The following is a 27,622-nucleotide window of genomic DNA, read 5'->3' as shown; positions in this document are numbered from 1 at the left end:
GGCAGTGCACTCTGTGAAGTACAGAGAGAGACAGCAAGGCAGGGGTGTTTTCTATTATGAAACTGAGGCAAATGTCCACTATTGACTGTATCTCTGAAAAGGAGCTGGCCAGCCAACAACAACATGCTATAGAGGAGAGAAGCAGAGACTCAAACAATGTCAAGAGGGATTAGCTAACCCAAAAAATAAACACCTTTCTGAAAACACTTGAAGTGAGCAAATGGAGAACAACCCTATGAAAGTAGTATTGCATTCAAGTCAGGTTAAAAAAGCAGTTATATTATTTTGGAGGGGGGGAACCTGATCTTCTCGTCTTGTTTCATGTACACGGTTTCCTAGTAAACTTTGTGAAGTAATTATACACTTTTGAAGGACTGTAAATGTAGACCATTAGGTTTACTCTGAGGTCTATATGGGGTCGCTCAGGGGAATAGTACCACTGCCTTAAGTTAACTGATGCAGTCAAATGAGTCAACACTATGCCAGTTTAGTTTAACAACATACTGTATTATTGTCATTATATTACAAACAGGGTTGTCAGACTAGATTAAAACAACAATATATACAGTACATGTATAGGTATCTGACAATTACTAGCCTAGATAGTGACTGACATAAATTAATATAAAAAACAAATGTAAAATAAACTTCATACATTGACATAAACAACGGTTCAGTCTGGAGTATATTTACAGCATACTGTGTCTTCAGACTAAGCGATACTGCTGGTCTTTTTAATGGTCACTAAGGCTGTGTGTACTGGGGTCTCCAGGAGTAGGGCGTGGTTCTTCTTCCATTGTGGAGAACTGGCCAGCGCGATGTCTACACACACACATCAAATCAAATTTTATTGGTCACATACACATGGTTAGCAGATGTTAATGCGAGTGTGGCGAAATGCTTCACTCGCATCTAGCAAGGTATCAATCATTTTACAGAAGCAACAGGCATGCACATGGCTAAAGATAACATCCTCCAGAAAAGCATAGTACATATTGTCCTGTGTTGTATCAACAACAACCCTTAAAAGGTAATTTAATATTAAGTATCTAGATGGTATTTATGAATTCTACCTTCAGACTATGTTGACCCGGTTGGGCAGGCATCGTGTGTGTGGTCGGCATACTCCAATGTACACAGTGCAGTCCCGGCTTTCTCTCCTGGTATAGTGAACATCAGCACCAGTATAGTATAGAGAGTATTACTCTCCATCACCTGAACAGAGCTATGAAGCTCCTGGAAGCAGACAGGGAAAAGGGGGAGAAGACTGGTCTGAGCGATGGTGTATACATTTTGTCTATAGGAGCTTTCAGAGCAAGGATCGCAAAATGCCATGAAAAACAAATAGCATGATCTAACATACTGTATACAGCCATTATCACAACAAAAGTTTCTTATACTAGATTATTCAAAGACTATTACACCTCTCTTACATTGAGCAGACAAACGCATATTTTTAGTTCTGCAAAAGACAAATAACATGAATATTCTATTTCAGATATCAATGTGGATGGCTGGTACTCTGATACCTTGAAGAGGTGCAGCTGCTGCTTGCGGCCAACGTAGGCATTGAGATATTGGCTGAGGGTATACAGGAAAGCCCTGACGTCTGTCTGCATGTTGCTCTGCTTGACCAGCCTCTCCAGGGGGATGAATGGAGGGATGTTGTGGCGACAAATTCTCAGATTAGACTCCAGGTTCATCTCCAGGTTATATGTCTCAAGGTAGACGCCTATATCATACCCACCTGAGAAAGACAACGAAGGCAAAAGACGTGTGGATAGATGGTTGGTGATAATGTCTAAACCAGTGATTCCCAATCCTTTTCAATTACCGTACCACCAACTGAATTTTGCTATGCCTGGAGTAGCCCTGAAGTACCCCCTCGTGTACATTTTACCAGTAGGCCTATGGTAATGAGTCGTTTGTTGTCACTGGCTATATCGTAAAAATTCATGAAAACAAAAATGCTTTTTTGGTCTTAATTTAAGGGTAGGCATAAGGTTAGCAGTGTGGTTAAGGTTAGGTTTAATTTTGATTTTTGAAGATAAATTGTACAAATAAGCAGGGTTTAGTGACCATAATCATGACTCTGTGGCTGTGATAACTAGTGACGACCTAAGTCTTAAGTACCCCCTGTGGATAGGCCAAGTTGGGAACCAATGGTCTAAACTAAAGAAGCGATATACAACACACACACACACAAATAGATTGTTGATCAAGTTTGGATTATAAGTACCGATAAGGTGGTGACCATGAAGCAGGTCCTGCAGTTGTGTGTGTGTCTGGCCATCAACAGCAGAAGTCGTGAGTTCTCTGAGCCATCCTCCAGGTCATCCTCATCCCTCTCACATGGAACACCTGTTTTGTCCAGTAGAGTTCTCAGCTTCTGGAGGGACTAGAAAGAAATACATAATGTTGAACTACTGTAAGAGCTCTAAGCAGCAGCCTACAACCACACATTGACTTCTCAGATACATCTGCTGCACCGTCTATGTTAACCTTGGTTTTAAGTAGCATCAAACAGGTTTGCAAAATTTTAAACATTCTTTAACACCTCCACATAATAGTATGTTTAAAGGACGTCACACTGCTTTCTTAGCGACTACCGCTTCCCCCGATTCAGTTCATACCGAGGGTCGAATTCAGGACCTCTGCCTCGCAAACACACGTGACCGCCCTCCTGAAGGGTCAAGTGGGGACACTTCAGTCTGTGGAGTGAGTTTCACAGATGCCCATCTGCTATATAAGCATCCATTGATTCAGACCACAACTGATAGGTAATGTGACATCCGTATAATTGATCTCAGAAAATTAACTAGCTAACTTATTTAGTGTATTTGCTTTTATTTAAACTTTTAACTGGTCTTTTAGTGAGGAGTTCCTGTAGTGTTGCATTCAGCTCTTCCTCGCGACTAATCTGCCGGAATTCCTGCTGCTTCACTGCCAAGTTGTTCGCTTCCATTTCCAATATATTCAAGTACCCCAAAACATCTGTGGAAATAAAAGATTTGGATAATACATTTTATACCATGGCATTGTTGAATACTCGTTTCTGATTGGTTTGAAGGGCATTCTAGCGCATGCATTATTTCCCTATAAACGCACAGTATATCTGCAAGTAGAATTCAATGGCTATAGTGCTTACATGTTCTATGTTTGAGCTGCTTTTGAAAGCAAAAGTCAAATTAAAAACATTATTGGCATTGCTAAATTCGATTTTAATAATAGCAAGTGTGTTCGTAAATTCATCAGTTATTCTGCGCTCTGCCATACTCGTATGAGTGCTCTGAAATCGTAATAGATAGCCAGAGTGAATTTACGAACACACCCCTAGTAAACTTGCCAACTAACTACTTCAGTGGATGTTGAATACATTTCTAGTGGTACATTTGTTAAATTATGGCCATGGTATAAAAGGGATAATCAACTCGGCGCTCTATGCGTTCTCTGGAAAATAATACAACTCTGTGGAAGGGTATGCTGCGTTCAAAACTGAGAACAGGTCGTAAGGCCGAAGCTCTAGAAAGAACACCGAGTTGGATGACCATATCGATTTTTCCCAGTCGGAGTTTGTTTTTTCAGAGTTTCCAGTTGTTTTAAACGCACTGAATAATTCCCAGTTGTTTTTAACGAGGCATATAATAACGTTTTTATAACAAACTAGGAAGATAAATGACGCACATTTGACACAACTGTATTCAAACATGAAAACTGTATAAACTATTGATAATGCACACGCAGTTACGTTAGCTTCCTGGTTTGGCTAGCTAACTAACGTTACCTTTTCACGGCTCGTCCATTGTGTCCGCCGTGTGAGATAACACGTTAGCTAGCTATGGTAACGTTATTTTTTTATTTTTTATTCAGCCATTGTTGGATATGCGTAAGCGAATGGCAATATAAAAAACACAAATTAAGTGCATTAGCGATATCTAACGCTAACACATTAATACGCCTTGGATAATTTCAATTTGGCGGCTAGATTTCCTGCACCCGGAAGAAAATCAAAACAAAGCTAAATTGAGTACCAACAAAAAAATGTTTATAACTAAACCAAGATAGACAACAGCCTGTCTCTTCCAATGTGGGCAGAACAAGCAAGGAGGCGGGCAGAGCCAACAACGAGCTAGCGCGATCCTATTGGCGCGTTCAAGCATCATCTGCATATTTCCGTGAGGGAACGCCTTTTCTGTTAAGTGCGCGTGTGCAATAAGACGATTCGCCTTTGCAGTCCTAAACGCGATTTTTTTTTTTTTTACATTTCAAAGGGTAAAGTATACAAACCGTAGTTCACTCTGTTCATAACATATTGTAGTTTGTGGAATAGAAAACTGTATTGAGATCAAATGTTTCATCGACGAGAAAATGTGCAGAATGTAGACCAAAATCAATTTCGTTCCATCTTCTCCCACTGCCCGCCAGTGGGGTTCCTCTCACTACCATATTTGGTATTGAGTGGAAACGCCAGGCGGATGCTTCACATTTATACATTCATTGAAATATCTGCCTCTTGTTCTATCTGTGGTACCACCGAATATTTAACACAGAATCAGTGCGTTCGACTACCAATACTAACATGGTGTATACTACATAGTTAATCAGTATATACTAAATACTATTAGTTAATTTTAGTATACTGTAAACGAACGGTATCGTTTCAGTTGAGCGTACTAGTGCTTTGCCTGTCTACTGAAAGTTGATGCTGTTTTTATGCAATCTCTTACTAGCTTGTTAGCATAACATATTACTAACTACACATTTTACGATGTCTGGTGCCTTTGTAAATTCAGTCTGGAGTGCCAGAGACAGATTGTCAGTTCATAAATTCAGAGAGCTTTGCTCTTGGATGCTCTGGCCGAGGAGTAGGGTTGCAGGTAACCTAGTGGTTAGAGCGTTGGGCCGGTAACCATAAAGGTTGCTAGATCGAGTCCCCGAGCTGACAAGGTAAAAATTTGTAATTCTGCCCCTGAGCAAGGCAGTTAACCCACTGTTCAGAGGCTGTCATTGTAAATAAGAATTTGTTCTTAACTGACTTGCCTAAAAGGTTAAATAAAGGTTAAATACAATCCAGTGGTCAAGCACCCAAGCTAACGTTGGCTAGCTACTTCCAGACACAAATGAGAGAACACCTCATTCTGACCATTTGTCTTGCCCTAGCAGAGCTGGTTAGGCTGTGTTCATGTTATCCATTGCGTTGGTGACTGTAACTGTGCTGCTGGCAACAATTTAACTATGCTTTTTTTGCCAACGTTTACAGACACTGGCCATATTCAACAGGTGTTGAGCATTCATAAATCCATCAGTTATTCTGCGCGCTGGCACTCAGAAGAGAGTGCTCTGAAATTGAAGTAGAAATAATTATTAATGTCCATATTCAGACCCTTTGCTGTGAAACTCAAAATTGAGCTCAGGTGTATCCTGTTTCCATTGATCATTCTTGAGATGTTTAAATAACTTGATTTGAGTCAAACTATGGTAAATTCAATTGATTGGACATGATTTGGAAAGGTACACACCTGTCTATATAAGGTCCCACAGTTGACAGTGTATGTCAGAGCAAAAACCAAGCCATGAGGTTAAAGGAATTGTCTGTAGAGCTCCGAGACAGGATTGTGTCGAGGCACAGATAAGGGGAAGAGTACCAAAGCATTTCTGCAGCATTGAAAGTCTTCAAGAACACAGTGGCCTCCATCATTTTTAAATGGAAGAAGTTTGTAACCCTCAAGACTCTTCCTAGAGCTAGCCGCCCAGCCAAACTGAGCAATCGGGGGAGAAGGACCCTGGACAGGGAGGAACTGGGACACTATATCAGCGGCAGGAACTGGGAGACTAGTCAGGATTGAGGCAAAGATGAATGGAGCAAAGTACAGAAAGTTTCTTGATGAAAATCTGCTCCAGAGTGCTGAGGACCTCAGACAATAACCCTAAGCACACAGCCAAGACAATGCAGGAGTGGCTTTGGGACAAGTCTCAATGTCTTTGAGTGGCCCAGCCAGAGCCTGGACTTGAACCCAATCAAACTTCTCTGGAGAAATCCATCCAACCTGACAGAGCTTGAGAGGATCTGCAGAGAAGAATGGGAGAAACTCCCCAAATACAGGTGTGCCAAGTTTGTAGCATCATATCCAAGAAGAGTTGAGGCTGTAATTGCTGCTTCAACAAAGTACTGAGTAAAGGGACTGAATACTTATGTAAATGTAATATTTCCATATTTTTTAAACTAAATTTGCAAACATTTCGCAACCTGGTTTTGCTTTGTCATTATGGGGTAGTGTGTGTGTGTGTGTGTGTGTGTGTGTGTGTGTGTGTGTGTGTGTGTGTGTGTGTGTGTGTGTGTGTGTGTAGATTGATGAGGGGAAAAGGCTGTAACACAACAAAATGTGGAAAAAGTCAAGGGGTATATACAGTTGAAGTTGGAAGTTTACATAAAGATGAATGGAGCAAAGTACAGAAAGTTTCTTGATGAAAATCTGCTCCAGAGTGCTGAGGACCTCAGACAATAACCCTAAGCACACAGCCAAGACAATGCAGGAGTGGCTTTGGGACAAGTCTCAATGTCTTTGAGTGGCCCAGCCAGAGCCTGGACTTGAACCCAATCAAACTTCTCTGGAGAAATCCATCCAACCTGACAGAGCTTGAGAGGATCTGCAGAGAAGAATGGGAGAAACTCCCCAAATACAGGTGTGCCAAGTTTGTAGCATCATATCCAAGAAGAGTTGAGGCTGTAATTGCTGCTTCAACAAAGTACTGAGTAAAGGGACTGAATACTTATGTAAATGTAATATTTCCATATTTTTTAAACTAAATTTGCAAACATTTCGCAACCTGGTTTTGCTTTGTCATTATGGGGTAGTGTGTGTGTGTGTGTGTGTGTGTGTGTGTGTGTGTGTGTGTGTGTAGATTGATGAGGGGAAAAGGCTGTAACACAACAAAATGTGGAAAAAGTCAAGGGGTATATACAGTTGAAGTTGGAAGTTTACATACAGCTTAGCCAAATACATTTAAACTCAGTTTTCCACAATTCCAAACATTTAATCCTAGTAAAAATGATCTGTCTTAGGTAGGTTAGGATCACCACTGTATTTTAAGAATGTGAAATGTCAGAATAATAGTAGAGAGAATGATTTATTTAATTTTTTATTTCTTTCATCACATTCCCAGTGGGTCAGAAGTTTACATACACTCAATTAGTATTTGGTAGCATTGCCTTTAAATTGTTTAACTTGGGTCAAACGTTTCGGGTAGCCTTTCACAAGTTTCCCACAATAAGTTGCGTAAATTTTGGGCCATTCCTCCTGACAGTGCTGGTGTAACTGAGTCAGGTTTGTAGGCTTCCTTGCTCCCACACGCCTTTTCAGTTCTTCCCACAAATGTTCTATAGGATTGAGGTCAGGGCTTTGTGATGGGCACTCCAATACCTTGACTTTGTTGTCCTTAAGCCATTTTGCCACAACTTTGGAAGAATGCTTGGGGTCATTGTCCATTTGGAAGACCCATTTGCGACCAAGCTTTTAACTTCCTGACTGTCTTGAGATGTTCCTTCAATATATCCACATAATTTTCCATCCTCATGATGCCATCTATTTTGTGAAGTGCACCAGTCCCTCCTGCAGCAAAGCACCCCCACAGCATGATGCTGCCACCACCGTTCTTCACGGTTGGGATGGTGTTCATCAGCTTGCAAGCCTACCCCTTTTTCCTCCAAACATAACGATGGTCATTATGGTCAGTTATATTTTTGTTTCATCAGACCGGAGGACATTTCTCCAATCTTTGTCCCCATGTGCAGTTGCAAACCGTAGTCTGGCTTTTTTATGGCAGTTTTGGAGCAGTGGCTTCTTCCTTGCTGAGCGGCCTTTCAGGTTATGTCGATATGGGACTCGTTTTACTATGGATATATACTTTTGTACCTGTTTCCTCCAGCATCTTCACAAGTTCCTTTGCTGTTGTTCTGGGATAGATTTGCACTTTTAACACCAAAGTACGTTCATCTCTAGGAGACAGAACGCGTCTCCTTCCTGAGCGGTATGACGGCTGCGTGGTCCCATGGTGTTTATACTTGCGTACTATTGTTCGTACAGATGAACGTGGTACCCTCAGGCGCTTGGAAATTGCTCCCAAGGATGAACTAGACTTGTGGAGATCTACAATTATTTTTCCTGAGGTCTTGGCTGATTTCTTTTGATTTTCCCATGATGTGAAGCAAAGAGGCACTGAGTTTGAAGGTAGGCCTTGAAATACATCCACAGGTACACCTCCAATTGACTCAAATGATGTCAATTAGCCTATCAGAGCTTCTAAAGCCATGACATAATTTTCGGGGGTTTTCCAATTTGTTTAAAGACACAGTCAACTTAGTGTATGTAAACTTCTGACCCACTGGAATGGTGATACAGTGAAATAATCTGTCTGTAAACAATTGTTGGAAAAATGACTTGTGTCATGCACAAAGTAGCTGTCCTAACCGACTTGCCACAACTATAGTTTGTTAACAAGACATTTGTGGAGTGGTTGAAAAACGAGTTTTAATGACTCCAACCTAAGTGTATGTAAATTTCCGACTTCAACTGTATATATTTGTGTAGTTTTAGTTATAAAAATATTTGGCGAATGGGCCTAACGTTCGCAATTAGCGCTAACTAGCTAACGTTAAATATCCCTGCCCTCGTGGACTAGTTAGCATGTCACCGTCCGTGGGCTCTGGAGAAAAGCCTTACTACACAAACTATGAGCTTAAGTAACTAGGTAGCTAAACGTTATATAAATACTCCTGCTCTGCTGGGATAACATTAGCTAGCATCTCATCACATGGAAAAGTGACTACAAGAAAGGTGAACTTACATTAACTAGCTGGCTGGCTAGCTAGCGCTCAAAGAATTTATGGGCTCAATGTTTTCCCATACAAAACATAAACATGACTAATCAAATGACCTGTGAATTCAGTTATACATGTCAGCAGGGATGGAAATTAAGCTAGCCCGAGTCTAGTACTTTTCAGTCTGGACTAGTAGACAATATGCCAAACTAGCCTGACACAGCAAACATTGCATGCCACCGATTGAAGACCTGAATGTAGAAATTGTGGTCTGCTGGCCAGAGCCTAAAATCCTTATGTTTACATCCCTGCACATCAGTCCCTTTCAGACGATCCCCCTATCACTGTTAGCCTTGAGGTCACTGAGGAGGACCGAGGATTTTACCTTTCCTCTTGAGAATTTGAGTCAGAAGTAAGTACAGTCGCGTAACTCATCGCAATGCTTCACCTATTCTGGCAAATAGTACCATAAACTGTCCTGATTATCTAGTTGAGCATTTCAGATAATTCCTCCATCCCAGCAGAAATGTACCATCCACATAGTAGGACTTTAGATCTACAGATAGACCAAAGCCCAGTCTATTTTACTGTTACTGTAGTCAAGTTGTTGGGTTATGGTATTTAAATATAGATATACCATTTCAGTAATCAACATGGCTAGCTAGTAAAAGTAACTATTTTTGGTGGGCTTTCAGACGGGCGAACCTGAAACCGAGTGACAATGCTCGGGTCTGCAGTTGCCATTTTCCGTTGGGAAAGAGAAATGGCCCTGTATTTACCAAAAAAAGGAAGCTCCACACAACAAAGAGCGTAAGAAATAATTTACACATCACATATATACATTTCTGCGATAAAATGCAATGTGAATTGTTTTACTGAATGAAACAGGGGAGATGCACTCAGACCAGCCTTTGTGATTTAACTTATGAACCTATTCTGGGAGCCTAATTTTTCTGTATGAACTATGTGTAATATTTTTGGGACCATAGCCTTCCCTGAAAACAGGTACTGACAGGAGGCGTGACTAGAACACTGATCCAGTGTACCCTCAAATAAAGGTAAGAATAGAAACTGACTTGTGCAAAAACTATTTACAAGATATTTACAGATGTTCACTGTTGCAGTTGAAAAACTCTAATCCAGCAATATAAATCTGCCAAAGGTTGTCATGCTGGATGGGGATGAAGCAAGTGTCCCTTCCAGAGATGTGGAGCTGCCCTTGGACCTGGTGCCAGTAAGGATGGTCTTCACTGAGCCTGTAAGACCCTCCCTCCTCCTGGATATAAAAATCATTCAACTTCACTGCCTCTTCAATGGTAAGGTCCCTTGCACCATATGGACACTTGGCCTTCACCACTGCTGTGGTGCCCATCAGACCATCCGGTGAGGCACCCAGGATCCCAGACCATGTGACCCAAAGTCCTGACTCCTCCACATCCATCCTTGTAGCCATATTGAATGCCTTGATGCCCTCCTCTTCGTTATCTGTGCCCCACTATGCAGACAACACACCATCTAATGACTAATCAAATCAAATTTTATTGGTCACATACACATGGTTAGCAGATGTTATTGCAAGTGTAGCGAAATGCATTTGTTGTAAGAAATGTGCTATATAAATAGTTTGATTTGATTGATGACATTAGTTTTAGAATATTAATAAACTGTCATTGTCACATGAGAACAAATGCAGTTTTTCCATAAACTTTTAATTGACACCTTGGGATTTTATCACTTGGCATCAATCATATTGTGGGAAGGATTCTATAAATCAAGACTGTGTGAATGCATTTACCACTCTGAATAAATAAATGCTGTGCCTTTTTGAAGATTTGTCTCGTCATGAAACTACAATACAGGCTGGATGTCTAAAAGTCAATTTTTTGAATGTGAATAGATTTTTAGATTAATTTTCAATGACATTCCAGAACTGAGTTATCACTCATCGAAGTCTGGTATCTGGGTAATCTATAATTGATTAAGTGGCTCTTTTATTTAACAATGTTGACAGATGTGTAGAAACATTGTATTGCTATGATGCTCAAACCTAATTTAATAGCTACACTCACCGACACAGGATAAACTTTATCCCTCATGCTGTCCCTGACAAAACTGGTTAATCGCCCTTCACTATAGCTGCACTTCTCAAAATGGCCAGACTTTTAGTGGTCTCCTCCCCTTTTAATGCTCTTATGCTCATTCATTGAACAATGCCATAAGGTTTGAACTAAATACCAAAGTCGACATACTGTACAAAGACTTATCTAGTCTAAGTAAAACATTTTTTTTTATCTACTGCTCTGCTAACTAGCTAGCTAAAGTGTAGTCAGTGGCTAGCTAAGACATACAAAGGGGACGCACATTCATGGATTGAGCACAAACGTCTCTCTGATCGCGCTGGTGAATGATAGCTGACAGTGTGATTAGAGAAGAGGAGCTCCCTGCAGGAATTCGTAGTCTTGCTGAAGTCTTCTCTGTTGCTAATTAGCATTTGAGGAGAATATATTGAGAACACTCAATTTGTCCTAGAGAATTACATGGCTATCAAAACGTCACGCCAGGGTAAGCCTACACGAAACACAGACCGTATATGAAGTATTCTAAAATTGAAAAATGATTGGAACCATTACCGGGTTTTCCCGCTAATCCCGCTAGGTTTTATGGGTATTATATAGTGTCCACTGTGCTGTCGATGACCCAGCCCACCTTCTAGGCGTGAGTAATTGCAAGAGAAAAGCGCTATAATCATCATGTACAACAAATGCTTACAAAGGATTGCATTTAATGAACTAAAACATTCTTATGATCAAAGAGGTACATTTAAATGATACAAGTGATGAGTTATGGTGTACCTTTTACATGCTAATTTATCATATTCTAGGTGTTTGTTAACAAACCAAAACGTGACATTCTTGAACAACGGAGACGTGGATGAGTCATCCCCATGTGTCGTTTTGCAGATAACCATCTCTAGATAACTTCAGAAAAAGTTTGAATTTCTGAAGTTTGTGAGAGGCTATTGATTTTCGCTTATGGGACAATTATCATCAGATTTGGAGATGATGCCTGGTCCAAAGTAAACCACGTTTCCAACGCATACAACCTTGTCGCGATGCATGATGACAGGACATAGATTTACAAAAGTGTTGGATTGGAAGTGTGACTGTCATTTTATACAGGTAAGATGTACAGTCAATGGTACGTGGCCGTAAATACGTATGAATACACCGGTCCGGATCTCGGTCATTTTTAAGAATTTGCTAAAAAATAAATGTATTTTGTACACAAAGAAAATAAATTACAGGTCAACATATAAATATTGCTCCGAGTATTGATGAAACAAACCTCAGAACGCTTATATTCTTTATCTGACCGATTTCTAATCGCGCCTGACTCTTTGCGAACGAGTGGAATCATGAACAGTGATTTTTGTTCATTATGTTCATCTGCGTCCCCGATATATGTACCTTTTTAGCCGCAAAAGTGCTTCTCCAATACAAATCCCGATCACACTTGTAGGCGATGTCATGGCGATGTAGGCTAGCTAAACTCATGCGCAGAGACACGTCATCGGGGCAAACGGCCGTTTCGCGCCGAACTGCGCATGTGTAGGCCGTCAAATCAAAGTCACACAAAGTCACATATGAAGTTGTTTTTGACGAAAAATGTAAGTGTCACTTTCACATGGTTGGAGTAATAACATGTCAAACTACGTAAAACATTGTCTCGAAGCTAGGTTGTACATTTAAGATTTAGAGAAAATTAACAACTAAGGAAGAATGCTTTACTTTCCTCATTGACTTCTCAAACCCCTGGTCTGTTTCGCAAGCTTTCCCTGATGGTTTAGAACCTCTTTGTTCAAGGGCTTTCAAAAGGCTAACTCCGCCCTCTCGGAGAAGGGTGCAATTGCGGCTTGTAATTCGGGTCGTTCCTGCATGTGGGTATTTCTGCATCTACAGGAACCACTCTTTATCCCTATATTGGTAATTTTTTTTAAAGATATATCAGGCGGGGGGGAGTGTATCTTGGGAAATGACGACTGTGCTTGAATCTGAAAGTGCGGCAAGTGAAGTGTGTGATAATGAATGAAAAATAGTGAAATCAAAGAATGGAACAAAATGAGCAAAAGTTGTAGTAGAAGAAAAGTACCGGTCCAATAATACATTTCTTATTGGACTGCGTTTTCTGGACAAGAGGGTTCATTTGGGAAATCCATTTGTAATACTGAGGACTGTGAAGAAAGCAGCGGGAAAGGTTGATTCAATAAAGGTGACTAGAAGCGGCCTTGTTTTGGTTAAGTGTGTCGATGAAGAACAGAAGAAACGTGCAATGGATCTGGCAAAATTGCACACGTCAGAAGTACCTGTATTCCTCTTCGGAGTAGGGCGCCTGCCAAAGGAGTTATAGTTGGAGTGTCGTTGTATTTTTTTTAACTTTTATTTAACAAGGCAAGTCAGTTAAGAACAAATTCTTATTTACAATGACAGCCTACCCCAGACAAACCTGGAAGGCACTGGGCCAATTGTGCACCGGCCTATGGGACTCCCGATCACAGCCGGTTGTGATACAGCCCAGGATCAAACCAGGGTCTGTAGTGACGACTCTAGCACTGAGATGCAGTGCCTTAGACCGCTGCTCCACTCGGGAGCCACCGATGAGTACCGTAGTCAGAAAATCCTAGAAGTGGTCAGTGCACTTTTTATGACCCGTATGGTAAATAGAACAAAGGAGAAAAGCCTATCAATATTATTGTGGTTTGAGGAGACTCTACCTGAACATGTGAAACTTGGAAATGTGTGGTGAGAGCATTTGTCCAAACCATTACAGTGTGGTAATTGTAAAGGATATGGTCACGTATCAAATGTTTGCAGATGGGACAAGTATATCTTTATGTACATATTCTTTATCCCTTTACACTTGCGTGTATAAGGTAGTAGTTGTGGAATTGTTAGGTTAGATTACTTGTTGTTATTACTGCATTGTCGGAACTAGAAGCACAAGCATTTCGCTACACTCGCATTAACATCTGCTAACCATGTGTATGTGACTAATAAAATTTGATTTGGTATTGAAGAATCAGGGAATGGAAAATGTGGTGGGGTTCATACTCCGGACTTCCTTGAGTGCCCTGTTAGGCTAAAGGAGGTCAAGGTGTCAAGGATCAGGACTGTGCACCGGATCTCCTATGTGGAGGCGGTGAAGAGAGTTGAAGGGGCAAGAGACAAGTGTTGAAGATATGGCGGTGGATGCATTGCAACCAGTTGCTAGTGTTTTAAGTCAATTGATTTATCTGGATACAGTCATTGTGAAGAAAGAGGATTCTGTGGCATTTATAGCCAGTGATTTAATTGTAGAGCACAAATGTCCAAGAAGATGAACATCATATCTGCAGCCAATAAGTTTTTGTGGCTCCAAGAGTTCATGGCAAGGACTATTGTAGCTAGGATATGTTCCACCTCACAGGAGTCTTCAGAGATCATGTAGGGACCTGATTTAGATTTTTTGATAGATGGTATGATATTTTATTCATTTTTACCCACATTATTTCATTTTTTTAAATCCTTATTATCATGATCGAATTGTTGCGAACGCCATTACACCATAGAATAAGAACGGCGACAGGCGCTCCAGTACAGTAGGTGGCGTTAATGTCTATAACGTTGGATGGCAGTAGGAGGGCGGGGGCGACAGCGGTAACGAGTTAGCCGTACAGTGTCCTTCGTCCCCGCATTTCTGTTAACGACAGCGAGAGCAGGTGGGAGTGAAGGACACTGTGTGCTAACTAAGCCAGCTAGTCCGGTACAATGCAGGTGGGGGCGACACTGTGCTAACTAACTAGCAACTTGTTAGCTAGCACACGGTGTCGCCCCAGCCTCTCGTCTGCTGTGCTAGCGGGAAGCAGGAGCGACATTCGCACCCGCCTGTTACAGTTTTCTCCGGTACGCAGCTGGCCGGGACACCGTGTGCTAGCTAACTAGTAAGCTAGTATGCTGTCTCCCCAGCCTCCCATCTGCTCAGGTAGCGGTAAGCGGTGGCGACACCGGTAGACCGTGTCCTTCGCCCCTGCCTGTCGCGCACTGTTTTCCGTATTTCAGGTAACGACGTTGAGAGCAGGTTTATTTCCCCTTTGACCCACATTTAAAAGTGTCACAAACGTGTAGATTTGGGGAATGCCGACATACAGGAACGCCCCAAATTGCGCACAATATTGCCCTCTAGCGCATTGTTTCCCAACCAGGGGTACTAGCAACCCTCTGAGTACTTGGCCTATCAACAGGGTACCTTAGAAGACTCATGAGACCATAGGCCAGGGGTGTCAAACTCATTCCACGGAGGGCCTAGTGTCTGCAGGTTTTTGTTTTTTCCTTTCAATAAAGCCCTAGACAACCAGGTGTGGGGAGTTCCTAACTAATTAGTGATGTTAATTCATCAATCAAGTATAAGGGAGGAACGAAAACCCGCAGACACTCGGCCCCCCGTGGAATGAGTTTGACACCTGTGCCATAGGCCTACTGGTAAAATGCACACGAAGACGGTACTCCAGGCATAGCGAAACTCAGTTGGTTTTACACTAACCGAAAAGGTTTGGGAACCACTGCTCTAGCAGCACAGACGTGAAACGAACTACCCCATCTCTCAGTCGGTGAAGTAGGCAACAAGAGACGCTGCTGAAAGTGTTTTGCTAGATGCTGGACGAGGCAATTTTAAAACCGCCCCGCGACAGCGGTCGTGTCAACAGATTTCCAAAAACAAACAATATCCGACTCTCGGAGAATGAGTGCACAACTGGTAAATAGTCGCTTATATACAGGATACGCAGGGGTGAAAGTACTCTGGTACGGCACCACAGTCAAATAAATAGTTGGGGTACGCCGTACCAATAATACACGAGCCTATCACTAAACAGAATGTAAAGAAAAATGTAGGCTATTACACTATTTTTTTATCATTACCGCATGAAAATGAGCAATTGGACTTGAAAACGGATATAGCCTACGCACCCAAATGCGATGTGGTTCGACGAGGATATTTAACATTTTTCCAAGGCAGAGATTAGGTGCCGCCACCGAGACGCGTGCGTACAGCAGTAGATTCTGGCCAAATGTCATTGCACTTTTTGGTGTTTTGTGTAACATGCCTATTTCCATTTACCACTGTTTGGAGGCTGGAAATATGTTGCGAGTGGTCGAACGTGCGCGGGTAGCCTAGTAAATGAGCCGTTTGAAGTGATTGTTTGACAATCAGATAACATCATGACTGGTTGTGTTTATGCCACGGTAAAATGTAATACGTTAAAAAAAAAGACAGATCTTTACGACTAGGCCCACAGAGATGCTATTGAATGAATCGGGATTACATATGTAATTCTTCCCATACCGGGAATAAATTAAATCTACCTTCACCCCCGTAGGTCAATCCAGTGGCTAGCTGCCAACATATATTTCTATTGCAGTAACGTTGAAGGGCTTTGGCTAGTATTACTTAATCCGTTAGAAGGATGAAGTATGTCTAACGTTAAATGGCGCATACCTCAGCGGGAGAAAAAAAGACTCTAAATTCTCATAACTTTACTTTACAGAAAGTAGGCTACAGTGATGTGGGCATGTTGTGCTCATTGGTGAGGTTGAGGCAGCAATGCATGCAGAGGAGACGGTTTAGTACAGTGATGCCCAAACTTGGTGTCGGGGCCCCATGTGTGGTCCCCTGAGAAACCGGGTTAAACAAAGAACTTAAATATCTCCACATGGCCCATCTTCCTTATAGGCATACATTAAAATGCAATCAATACAGCTCTAAAAATGTCCTACGTATTTGTTTCCGCGCTAATGCTACATGTCAGTGTGAATAATTTCTCATATTTCCGCCGTTTCAGGGCTATAACATTACAGCTGTATAGCTAATAGGCTATGTGTTTGTAGTTCAACTGAGGTGAATTAACCTATGGCAGTCTAGGTGATAATGGCTGGGATAATTTTTTCTTGTTTTTGTTCTCCAAATAGCGTTTTTAAAGTTTTTTAATTGTTTAGAAATGCAGTTAAGCTGACAACTGCAATGCAATGGCAGTAATGGAAAATCTCTTCTGACTTGCCCTTCGTAAAGATGGGGATCTGAAAGATTGTGGAGGCAATTTATCCTGCTCGTCAAATTGTTTTTTCCAGGCGGATGTCTTGGACTGAAGGAGAGGTATGTGAAAGCTTCTTGAAATGACTGTGCTTTCATATAGATTTATTGTGGCAAACAATAACGTAGACCTAATTCATCATACTCAAACCAAGTTCTATTTTCTTAAAGGAGTAGTTAGGTGGGTAGTTACCAATAAAGGCGGCATTCCGAGTTAATCAACGTTTCCCCCCATATTTTATTACAGTGTATCTGAAATCTGCAAGGCTGTTGGGATCTCCTTACGGATGGGTGTGGGCAAAGTCTCTCCCCTTACGCCGCTGAGCCGTCCTACTTGGAGTCCCCTCCACGTCCATCTCCATCCCATTTAGCCACAGTAGCCATATCCTGATCGCTGGCTCCAAGATGGATCCTTTGGGAACAATGCACTTCACCACTATCGACTATGTCATATTTGCCCTTTTGCTGGTGGCATCCATGGGCATAGGGCTGTATTACGCCCTGTCAGGGGGTCGACAGCGCACCACTCAGGAGTTCCTGCTAGCGGACCGGAGCATGAGCTGCCTTCCTGTATCCCTGTCACTTATCGCTACATTTCAGTCAGCGGTGGCTATAGTGGGCGTGCCGGCAGAGATCTATACCCATGGCACTCAGTACTGGTTCATAGGCTGTGCTTACATCTTGGGCCTATTAATTCCAGCACATGTTTTCATTCCTGTGTTCTACAGGCTGCATCTTACCAGCGCTTACCAGGTACATACTGTAGGCTCTTTGCAAACTTAGCTCAAGATGGAGAGAAATCTTTGGAATTAAAATATGTAGGCTAATACCAGTTGAAATTTATAGGCCTAGCTTTTAAACCCTGCTAAGGAGTTTACATAGTTTTGGTTTCTGGTAGGGAAATAAATAATGAGTAAATACATTCTGAATATACTGATGTGTATATCACTTAGTGATAGTATTGTTTCTTTTCAGTATCTGGAACTGCGCTTTAGCAAACCAGTGCGTATCTGTGGAACACTTACCTTCATCTTTCAGACAGTAAGGTCCATACATACCAGATGCAATAATAAAAACAAAAACAAGTAAAATAAATAATTTATAAATGTTGTAGATTATCAGTTTTCCCGCTGATATGACTACTGTTATCTCTTGCAGGTCATCTATATGGGTGTTTGTGTGTACACTCCGGCCCTAGCACTCAATGCAGGTCAGTAATTTAGGCTTTGGTTTTAGGATTTAAAGACAGTGATAAGTTTTAACACTTTAATGGCGGGTTATGGCTGTCTCCAAGAAACAGATTAAGCGTAGTCCAGGACTTAAATGCATCAAGGGACATTCTCACTTGAAAGAGCTTTTTATTCCAGGGCTTAAATGCAACACTGGACATTCTCAGTTGAAAGAGCTTTTTTGTCCAGGACTTAAATGCATCAAGGGACATTCTCAGTTGAAAGAGTTTTTTATTCCAGGACTAGGCTTAATCTGTGTCTGGGAAACCGGACATGTTACTGTGTTTTGTGCCATGAGTAGGTTATCTAGAACTGTGCAAAATGCACATTATGAATGAGTAAAGGTTGCTTAATTTGGTTCCATGCTTCCCTATAGTTACTGGCTTTGATCTATGGGGAGCAGTACTGGCCACTGGACTGGTGTGTACACTGTATACTACTCTGGTAAGTTGTTCTTTGTCATTTTCAGAGTTTGTAAATAAGCTGTTATTACACAATGGTAAATAAACTGGAAATATTACATAATCTAAAGTACAAATAAAATGTACTCATGAAAATCTTTTTGTTTAACGTTGACATTATGAAATGTCATTGCAAAGTGTCCTTTTTTCTCTATATCTTTAGATGTAACATCAGCCATTATAAGCTTGAAGCCTATACGATGATAGGCTCTGTGCCTCTGTGTTGTACCTGGTCCTGACAGGGAGGCCTGAAGGCAGTGATCTGGACAGATGTCTTCCAGACCATAGTGATGTTTGCTGGCCAGCTGGCGGTCATCGTGGTGGGGGTCCAGCAGACTGGAGGGTTAGCAGAGGTCTGGAGGAGGGTCTGGGAAGGGAACCGTATCTCTGGCATAGAGTGAGTGAACTGGTTACTATCTTCATGTATTCAAGCGATGACTGGCAATCCTGTTTAAAGTTTGATTTTAAGCACGTCTTAAATTCCATGTTCCAATTCCAAAGTTCCAGTTCTAATATTCCAATTCTATGTTCCCCCTCTTGTCATGTCTGTTCTATAGCCTGAATCCTGACCCTACGGAGAGGTACACGTTCTGGACCCTGGGGGTGGGAGGGGTCTTCCTGATGCTGTCTCTGTACGGGGTGAACCAGGCCCAGGTCCAGAGATACCTCAGCTCCAAGACCGAGAGGGAAGCCATCATGTAAGACTGCATGTACCACACTCCATACACAACACCACATTACAGTGCATACACATGGAATCATGTGGTAATACCATGGTAATGGTATGGATACTGACCTATTTTAACGCATTGTGATTCTGCAGGTCTTGCTACATGGTGTTTCCCTCTCTACAGGTAGCTCTAGCTCTGAGCTGTGTCATGGGGCTGGTCATGTTCGCACGTTACTGTGGGGAGGACCAATTTCACAAAATAGGCAACTTATCAAAAAATGAGGTCAGTAGAAGTGTGTGTGTGTTATTATTTTGGTCTTTTTTAGAGTGTGTCATTAGAGTATTATAGCTTGTGGATTAAGTAATATGCAATTTAGCAGTCAGCAGATGTTTTTATTCAAAATTACCTATAGCACAGTGGCACTCACTACATTTTTTGTGTCTGTGATCTCCAGTGAGAATTGAACCCACAAACCTGGTGTAGCTAGTGCCACACTCTTACCTACAGTACACCAACCATTATGTGTTCTCTATCCACAGATGGTGTTATACTTTGTTATGGACATGCTGCAGGATATACCTGGTCTGTCTGGACTGTTTATAGCTTGCTTATTTAGTGCAGCTCTCAGGTATGTCAATCAATCAATATTTTTAACACCCTTTGTCACAAAGGGCTTTACATTAACCCATCCTAGACATCCAGAACAAACAGAAGCATAGGATCAGAAGAGTGCTTTGGTGTTGACACTTAGTTTAATGTTTGTCTCCACAGCACCATCTCGTCAGCCTTTAACTCTCTGGCCACAGTGACCTTGGAGGACCTGATCAAACCACACTGCTCATCCATGACAGAGGCAAGGGCCACCCTGCTTTCCAAGGGACTGGGTACGTTGAGATCTCCTGGGCCCTGTCCAGAAACAACCCCATAGACCTTATCCCCTAGGACCCAGCCACTTCATGTACAGTAGATCAGATCAAGTGCCTATGGGGTAGGGACTAGAGGTTGTTTCTGAACGGGGCCCTGCTCACTGTTGACAGTGTGTCTTTTAACTTATTTGTAAGTTCTACATCATGCTTTCCTCACTTTATCTGTGAGATGTTTTCTAAGACAGCATGTTTTCTAAGACAGCACTTGTATAATATCAACATTAAAGAGGGACATTTACTTTTTCTGTTTCTGAACTAGCATGTTCATATGGACTGATTTGCCTGGCTATGGCCTATTTAACCCACTTGATGAGTGATTCCGTTTTGCAAGTAAGGACAACATTTGATATATTTTAATAACTTACTGTATTTAGTTAAAACTCAACTATTATGTCTGATTCTGACATTTTTTGTATTTATTTAAATTCAAGGCTGTTTTCAAAATCTTTGGAATGGTTGGTGGTCCTCTTCTTGGCATCTTCTGTCTCGGGATGTTCTTTCCTTGGGCTAACTCTACTGTAAGTACTCAATGTATATAGTGAGGGCATACATTTTTAGTATGTGAATGTGATCCCTGTGGGAATCAAACTTAGCGTCACGCCGGGTTACTCTAAAACCACTTTGTGACAACTGCTGATGTAAAAAGGTCAAGACTCAATCAATACATTTGATTGATTGATGTACTGTGTTTCTCCAGGGTGCCCTGGCAGGTTTGGGGTCAGGCCTGGCGATGGCCTTCTGGGTGGGCATCGGGAGCATCGTAACCCGTACCTCTGGTGGTTCTGCTGCTGTGTCTCATTTCAACTGCACTGCTGTACAACTCTCAGGAAACATCACCACAGCCATAGGGACTGCACTCAATAGTACTGCTGTGCCTACTAGTACATCCAGGTAAGAGTCTTGAGTGTATCATGAAAAACTCTGTACAAATAAAATGTACCTGTCATAAGAGGCAAACAACAACTAATAATCAGATAATCTGAAAGTATTCTATTTAGTTTGCTCATAGATTTAAATGTTTTTTTTGTTTTTTTTTGTCACTGGCCTACACAATACCCCATAATGTCAAAATGGAATTATGTTTTTAGACATTTTTACAAATGAATTAAAAATTAAAAGCTGAAATGTTTGGAGTCAAGTATTCAACCCCTTTGTTATGGAAAGCCTAAATAAGTTCAGGAGTAGAAATGTGCTCTTAACAAGTCACATAATAAGTGTGCAATAAGTGTTTAAAACCGCTACAGGATCGGTTGGTCTCCCGCGGGACGGTTGAGCTAATGCAATTAGCATGAGGTTGTAAGTAACAAGAACATTTCCCAGGACATAGACATTTCTGTTATTAGCAGAAAGCTTACATGTTTGTTCATCTAACTGCACTGTCCAATTTACAGTAGCTATTACAGTGAAAGAATACCATGCTATTGTTTGAGGAGAGTGCACAATTATGAACTAGAAAGTTATTAATAAACTAATTAGGCACATTTGGGCAGTCTTGATACAACATTTTGAACAGAAATACAATGGTTCATTGGATCAGTCTAAAACTTTGAATATACACTGCTGCCATCTAGTGGCCAAAATCAAAATTGCGCCTAGATTCCTAAGTCATATATTGGCCTTTCTCGTGCATTTCAACAATGATGATACAAAAAAACGCATGTTTTTTCTTTGTATTATCTTAAACCAGTATTATATTCTCCTATATTATTTTAACAATTCCACAAACTGCAAAGTGTTTCCTTTCAAATGGTATCAAGTGTATGCATATCCTTCCTTCAGGTCCTGAGCAACAGGCAGTTATATTTGGATATGTCATTTTAGGCGGGGGAAGAAGAAGGAGAAAAAAAAGGGTCCAATCCTTAATTAACATGATTTTTTAATGAATGAATGTAAGGTCCGTAAGTCGGGCAGTGAATTTCAAACACAGATTCAACCACAAGGACCAGGGAGGTTTTCCAATGCTTCGCAAAGAAGGGTACCTATTGGTAGATGAGTAAAAATACAAAAAAGCATTGAATATCCCTTTGAACATGGTGAAGTTATTAATTCCAACTTTGGATGGTGTGTCAATACACCCAGTCACTACAAAGATACAGGCATCCTTCCTAGCTCAGTTGCCAGAGTGAAAGAAAACATGCTCAGGGATGTCACCATGAGGACAATGGTGACTTTAAAACAGTAACAGAGTTTAATGGCTGTGATGATAGGAGAAAACAACTGAGAATGGATCAACAACATTGTAGTTACTCCACAAAACTAACCTAATTGACAATACAGAACACGCATCCTGTTTGCAATAAGGCACTAAAGTAACACTGCAAAAAATGTGGCAAAGCAATTCACTTTTTGTCCTGAAGACAAAGCGTTATGTTTAGATCCAATACAACACATTACTGAGTACCACTCTCCACATTTTCAAGCATAGAAACAAAACAAAATGTGGAATAAGTCAAGGGTTATGAATACTTTCTGAAGGCACTGTAGATGCAAATTTGTAATAGATTTTGTGATTGTATATTAACTGTATGTCTTTCAACTGTTCTTTAGCCAACCAATGGGTCTGCAGAGATTCTACTCCTTATCCTTCATGTGGTACAGTGCTCTCAGCTCTTTCACTGTGGTGATCACAGGGTTGATCGTTAGCTTTCTCACAGGTAGGGGAGAGCTCTTGATCATTACCATAGAAGATGCACTCAGGGCTGGTTTTCCAGACACATATTAAACCTACTCCTGGACTAAAAAGCATGCAATGGAGATTGAGATTTTTCATTGAGCATGCCTTTTACTCAGGGACTACACTTAATCTCTGTCTGGTAAATTAGACCAAACATTTTCACAATAGATTCGGAATCAAGTTAATCTAATTGGTTGGATGTTATCTTTAATTTAAGGACCAATGAAAGAGGAGGATGTGACCCCAGATACTCTGTATCCTCTGTTGGGCAACATGCTGTTCTTCGTACCAGAAAACCTCAAACAGAATCTGTGCTGCGCCACCCCACTGGGGCACAGGGTAAGTCAACAGAGCACATGGGCTCATCACACTCACAGTTCAGGATTGTGTTCATTAGTGGAAACCACATCAAAAAAAGCAACAAAACGTTTTGCAACAAAGACAAGTATTTATTAATTATTGGACAAGGTCTGGTCCCCAGGGCTGCATTCAGCAGGCACAACATAATAGAACGTTCGGATAGAAATATGTTATGTTTGTCTGACGTGTATAATAAGGAATCACGTCAGTTCTATTCATGACGTTTCTATCTGCAGCATTCCACAATGTTTGCTTCCTGAAGGTTCCCCTGATGCATTTATAGCAGAGGGGGCTATTTATTCAAGGTAGGCTGGAATTCAATCATTGCCGATAATAAGATTTCCACACTGCACTTTCAGCAGGTGTGTACAGCAGACACAAACGTTTAAAAGTCCATTGTGGAAAACCCACTTTCGTCAATGATTGAACTCTGGCTTCAGTTAAAATATGTTATATTGTTTTGTCATTATGGCTAGCAACACTCAAGTCCTATTGTTTTGGGTCTGTGTGAGACATTTCAACAAAGCTACAGTGCCTTCAGAAAGTATTCACACCCCTTTACTTTTTACACATTTTATTGTTACAGTATTGACTCAATGTGTGAATACATATGTAAATTGAATATTTCCGTATTTACATTTTCAATAAATTAGCAAACATTTCTAAAAACATGTTTTCACTTTGTCATTATGGGGTATTGTGTGTAGATGGGTGAGAAAAAAAAACATATTTAATCCATTTTGAATTCAGGGGGTATGAATACTTTCTGAAGGCACTATGTGCTATTGTATCAAGGGTACTTAACATTACCCATTATCTTATCTAAACGTGAATTATCTCTTGGTGAGTTGTTTATGGTGTATGTTTTTGTACGAGTAGCCAATCATCCAGGAATGTCCACCTGCACAACACAAGGAAAGTAATGTTCAGGCCGTCTACACAGAAGAAGAAGAGGAGAGGCAGAACTTTCTACCCACTTCCACCACACCTGTTATGGAACACGAGACAACTGTGTGATGCACAGAGACACTTGCATAACCTCATGTTATGTCGTGGCCCACGGGGCAGTGAAATGGTCCACACCATTTCATGTCACTGTTTTTCACAGAGGACCTGTTCTTTTGAGGAGATGATGCTCTGAGGGGAGAAGTGTTGTCGGGAGTGACTCTTATTTTAAAGCTTTGCTCCAGCTTCAGGTTTATAATTTAAGTGACTGGATAAAAAATGCACTGGTACTGTAAATGTATATTGTACATGACGCATGGCAAGACCAAATGAACGTAGAGTATTACGTATTCTGGAAATCAAAAAGATAAACCCGAGGCCATATTATCTAGTTCTGAGGAATTCAGATTTGAATGGACCGGATGTATAAATGCAAAAAATCCGGTTTATGTTTCCACTCATTACCAAATATGGTGATAAGAGGAAACCCAGTGGGCGGCAGTGGGAGAAGAAGGATTTTTGCCGATTTTTGCCAATTTTCAACGACCAAACATTTTATCTCCATACAGTTTTCTGTTTCTAAAACTACAATCTGTACCCAACTGAGAGGACTGCATTTTGTAGACTTTACCCTTTGCCAAAGTTTGAAAAAAGTTGTTTAGGAGTGCAAGGGTGAATTGAGTTATTATTGCACACCCACACTTTAGAATAGGCATTCCCTAACAGAAATATGAAAATTAATGCTAGAACGTGCCAATAGGATCTCACTAGCTTGTGCTTGGCTCTTCCCACCTCCTTGCTTGTCCTGCCCACTATGATTAATTTGCTCCCATTGGAAACTACAGGCTCTGTTCGATCTTGGGTTAGTTATATCTTTGATATCACTATGCTGCTGTCAATGAGAAAATATCTTTATTTGTGGAACTGAGTAGTTGTTCTTTCAATAATGTGTTCCAGTGAACAACTTTGTCATGTTGGCCTGTTGTGTCGAAGCAGAAAATATTTTTTGTAAAGTTTTACTGAGATGTTTGTTAGAAAAAAACATTAAATAAACATTTCAATGTATTTCAGCTTTCACAGTCCTTTACTGCTGTTGATAATTTCTTTATTAGGAACAGTATAATTATCTATTCGTTCTTTTGTGTAAAGTTGAGTTGGCAGGGAAAGGCAGTGTTCCTGAATATCCAGTGATTAGGAGACTCGGATGTGATGAAGTTGGTAGAGATGAATGAGGGGGAGAGGAAGCCTGCCCTCTTGGAGGTATGGTACATCATCACATATCTGGCCAAACAAAGACAACATGGGGACAAAAAAACAACAAGGGAAGAAATTATATTGATATCGCCAGAAATTGTTAAAAGTTTGTAATAAACATTGGAAATCTTTCTCACCACAGCTCACAATAAAAACTGCAATTCAGTCAAGACAAATGTGCGGACAATGCTACATCAACCCTATACAGTACAGCATTGGTATAATAACAACCCTCATTGTGGAGCCAAAACACAATGTTGAAGGGATAGTTAGCCCAAATTATTTCCGTTAGATGGTTTCCTACCCTTATAATAATATTAAACCATTTTTACTAATGTTGTAATTTGGATGCACTAACCATTTTATTGCTAACAACTGGTTCTAGATTGGCGTCACTATCAGAAAGATACATGAACTAAATAAGTAAAAACAATATAGAAATTGCAGTGCCTTCGGAAAGTATTCAGATCCCTTGAGTTCTAAGGTTACAACCTTAATCTAAAATTGATTAAATCGATTTTTCCCCCTCATCATTCCACACACACTACCCCATAATGACATAGCAAAAACAGGTTTTTAGAAATGTTTGCTAATTTATTATTAATAACACTGAAATATTACATTTACATAAGTATTCAGACCCTTTACTCAGTATTTTGTTCAAGCACCTTTGTCAGCGATTACAGCCTTGAGTCTTCTTGGGTATGATGCTACAAGCTTGGCACACCTGTATTTGAGGAGTTTCTCCTGTTCTCTGCAGATCCTCTCAAGCTCTGTTAGGTTGGATGGGGATCGTTGCTGCGCTGCTACTTTCAGGTCTCTCCAGAGATGTTTGATCGGGTTCAAGTCCGGGCTCTGGCTGGCCCACTCAAAAACATTCAGAGACTTGTCTTGAAGCCACTCCTGTGTTGTCTTTGCTGTGTGCTTATGGTCGTTGTCCTGTTGGAAGGTGAACCTTCACCCCAGTCTGAGTTCCTGAGAGCTCTGGAGCAGGTTTTCATCGAGGATCTCTCTGTACTTTGCTCCATTCATCTTTCCCTCAATCCTGACAAGTCTCCCAGTCCCACTACCATAAAGGCTGATTGGTTCTCCCATCTCCATAGAGTGACCATCGAGTTCTTGATCACCTTTATAAGGGATTTGCGTCAAATCTGGTATCAGGACAAAATGTGATTGAGTCACCGAATATACTTTAAGTATTTTTATTAAACTCAAGCGATAAATGGTAAATGCAATTTTCGTATATACGTGTTCTCTGTATCACCTCGCAGGATAGAACAGAGAACTGGCAGGATGTAAGTAAACAGCTGTTCTTATACGGTGATAGACGTAGTTCCAACCCGTCTGTTGGCCTAACACATTAGAGGCTGAGCGTGGTTTAAACTTGCTCAGCCTATCGCCTGCGCTCAGGCTAGTCCCAGCCTCTTGGCGCTCCTTGGTGTCCGGCGCTGTTGCTGTGTAGATTACGCTCCCACACCCCAGAGACTGAGGTCAGGCAGGTCTGCAACATTGTTTGAGCCACTTGCACCTGCATAGAAAGCACACTGTTCTCGCTCAAGGCTAAACACAGTTTCCCAGCACACTTATCTGGGGCTAACTGTTACTTCCAGCACACACACACACACAGACGCCCAGGCCAACAGTTGCTAATATTCAATCACGTGATGTAGTATTGGGTTATATTTGTAATAAATACCATTTAAAATAACACAAGCATATTGCTATTACATTGTTATAACTAACTTCTTTCTCAGCAGGGTTTCTCACACACCCAGAGACAGATGGCTGACACAGAACATTCCTAAACACTGATAAGAAAAGGGTGCAGACACACACACATACTCAAGGACGGAGGGCTGACTACGCACACACAAAATCTCCTGCTTAGCTGAACATTTGATAACAAAGAACTTTTGCTATAAGACTCAGAAGGATGACGCCCAGCTCATCAGGACCAATCTGAGAAGACAACAACCTGTCCAGAACCAACCAAAGGACCAGAACTTCCAGACTCAACCTACTTTCTGTGTTGTATAAAATGTCTATGCATTCTGTTATCTGGGCTTTTTCTGGAGGTTCTCTATGAGCCGAAGGAACGAGACCGTATACGCTTGTACCAGATATCTTTACTCATAATTAAACTGTCGCTTGTCATACAATTTA

The 27,622-nt window shown here is 41.1% G+C and overlaps 1 protein-coding gene and 1 pseudogene across 7 annotated transcripts; one reads left to right on the top strand and one right to left on the bottom strand.

Annotated features, from left to right (window-relative positions):
- Positions 1-486: 486 nt before the first annotated feature.
- On the bottom strand, positions 487-13,206 carry LOC129812119 (centromere protein O-like; annotated as a pseudogene).
- LOC129811965 (sodium-dependent multivitamin transporter-like) lies at positions 11,139-27,622 on the top strand. Of its 7 annotated transcripts, none has more exons than XM_055863780.1 (17): positions 11,139-11,380; positions 16,919-17,002; positions 17,187-17,692; positions 17,915-17,980; positions 18,098-18,149; positions 18,545-18,612; positions 18,872-19,026; positions 19,187-19,327; positions 19,453-19,582; positions 19,840-19,928; positions 20,072-20,184; positions 20,486-20,556; positions 20,658-20,744; positions 20,924-21,117; positions 22,774-22,880; positions 23,118-23,239; positions 24,140-27,622. In XM_055863780.1, the coding sequence occupies exons 3-17, from the start codon at positions 17,345-17,347 to the stop codon at positions 24,275-24,277; spliced, it is 1,881 nt and encodes a 626-aa protein (XP_055719755.1). In that variant the 5' UTR covers positions 11,139-11,380; positions 16,919-17,002; positions 17,187-17,344; the 3' UTR covers positions 24,278-27,622. The 7 variants fall into 7 exon arrangements, 5 of the variants coding, with proteins under 5 accessions (XP_055719755.1, XP_055719756.1, XP_055719754.1 ...); XM_055863781.1 differs by lacking the exon at positions 11,139-11,380 and adding an exon at positions 11,443-11,997; XR_008752961.1 differs by lacking the exon at positions 11,139-11,380 and having other exon boundaries at positions 15,326-17,002; positions 25,355-25,465; positions 27,217-27,622.

Source organism: Salvelinus fontinalis, chromosome 15 (assembly GCF_029448725.1).
Source record: "Salvelinus fontinalis isolate EN_2023a chromosome 15, ASM2944872v1, whole genome shotgun sequence".
NCBI lineage: Eukaryota > Metazoa > Chordata > Actinopteri > Salmoniformes > Salmonidae > Salvelinus > Salvelinus fontinalis.
Note: the sequence above shows the minus strand (reverse complement) of the source record. Positions and strands in the feature narration are given on the sequence as shown.

Excerpts from the sequence above, each read along its gene's own strand:
- LOC129811965 (XM_055863780.1), top strand. The coding sequence starts at position 17,345 with ATGGATCCTTTGGGAACAATGCACTTCACCACTATCGACTATGTCATA. Across the intron at positions 19,328-19,452 it reads ACCGAGAGGGAAGCCATCAT|GTCTTGCTACATGGTGTTTC; the intron begins GTAAGACTGCAT and ends GTGATTCTGCAG. Across the intron at positions 21,118-22,773 it reads GTGCCTACTAGTACATCCAG|CCAACCAATGGGTCTGCAGA; the intron begins GTAAGAGTCTTG and ends ACTGTTCTTTAG.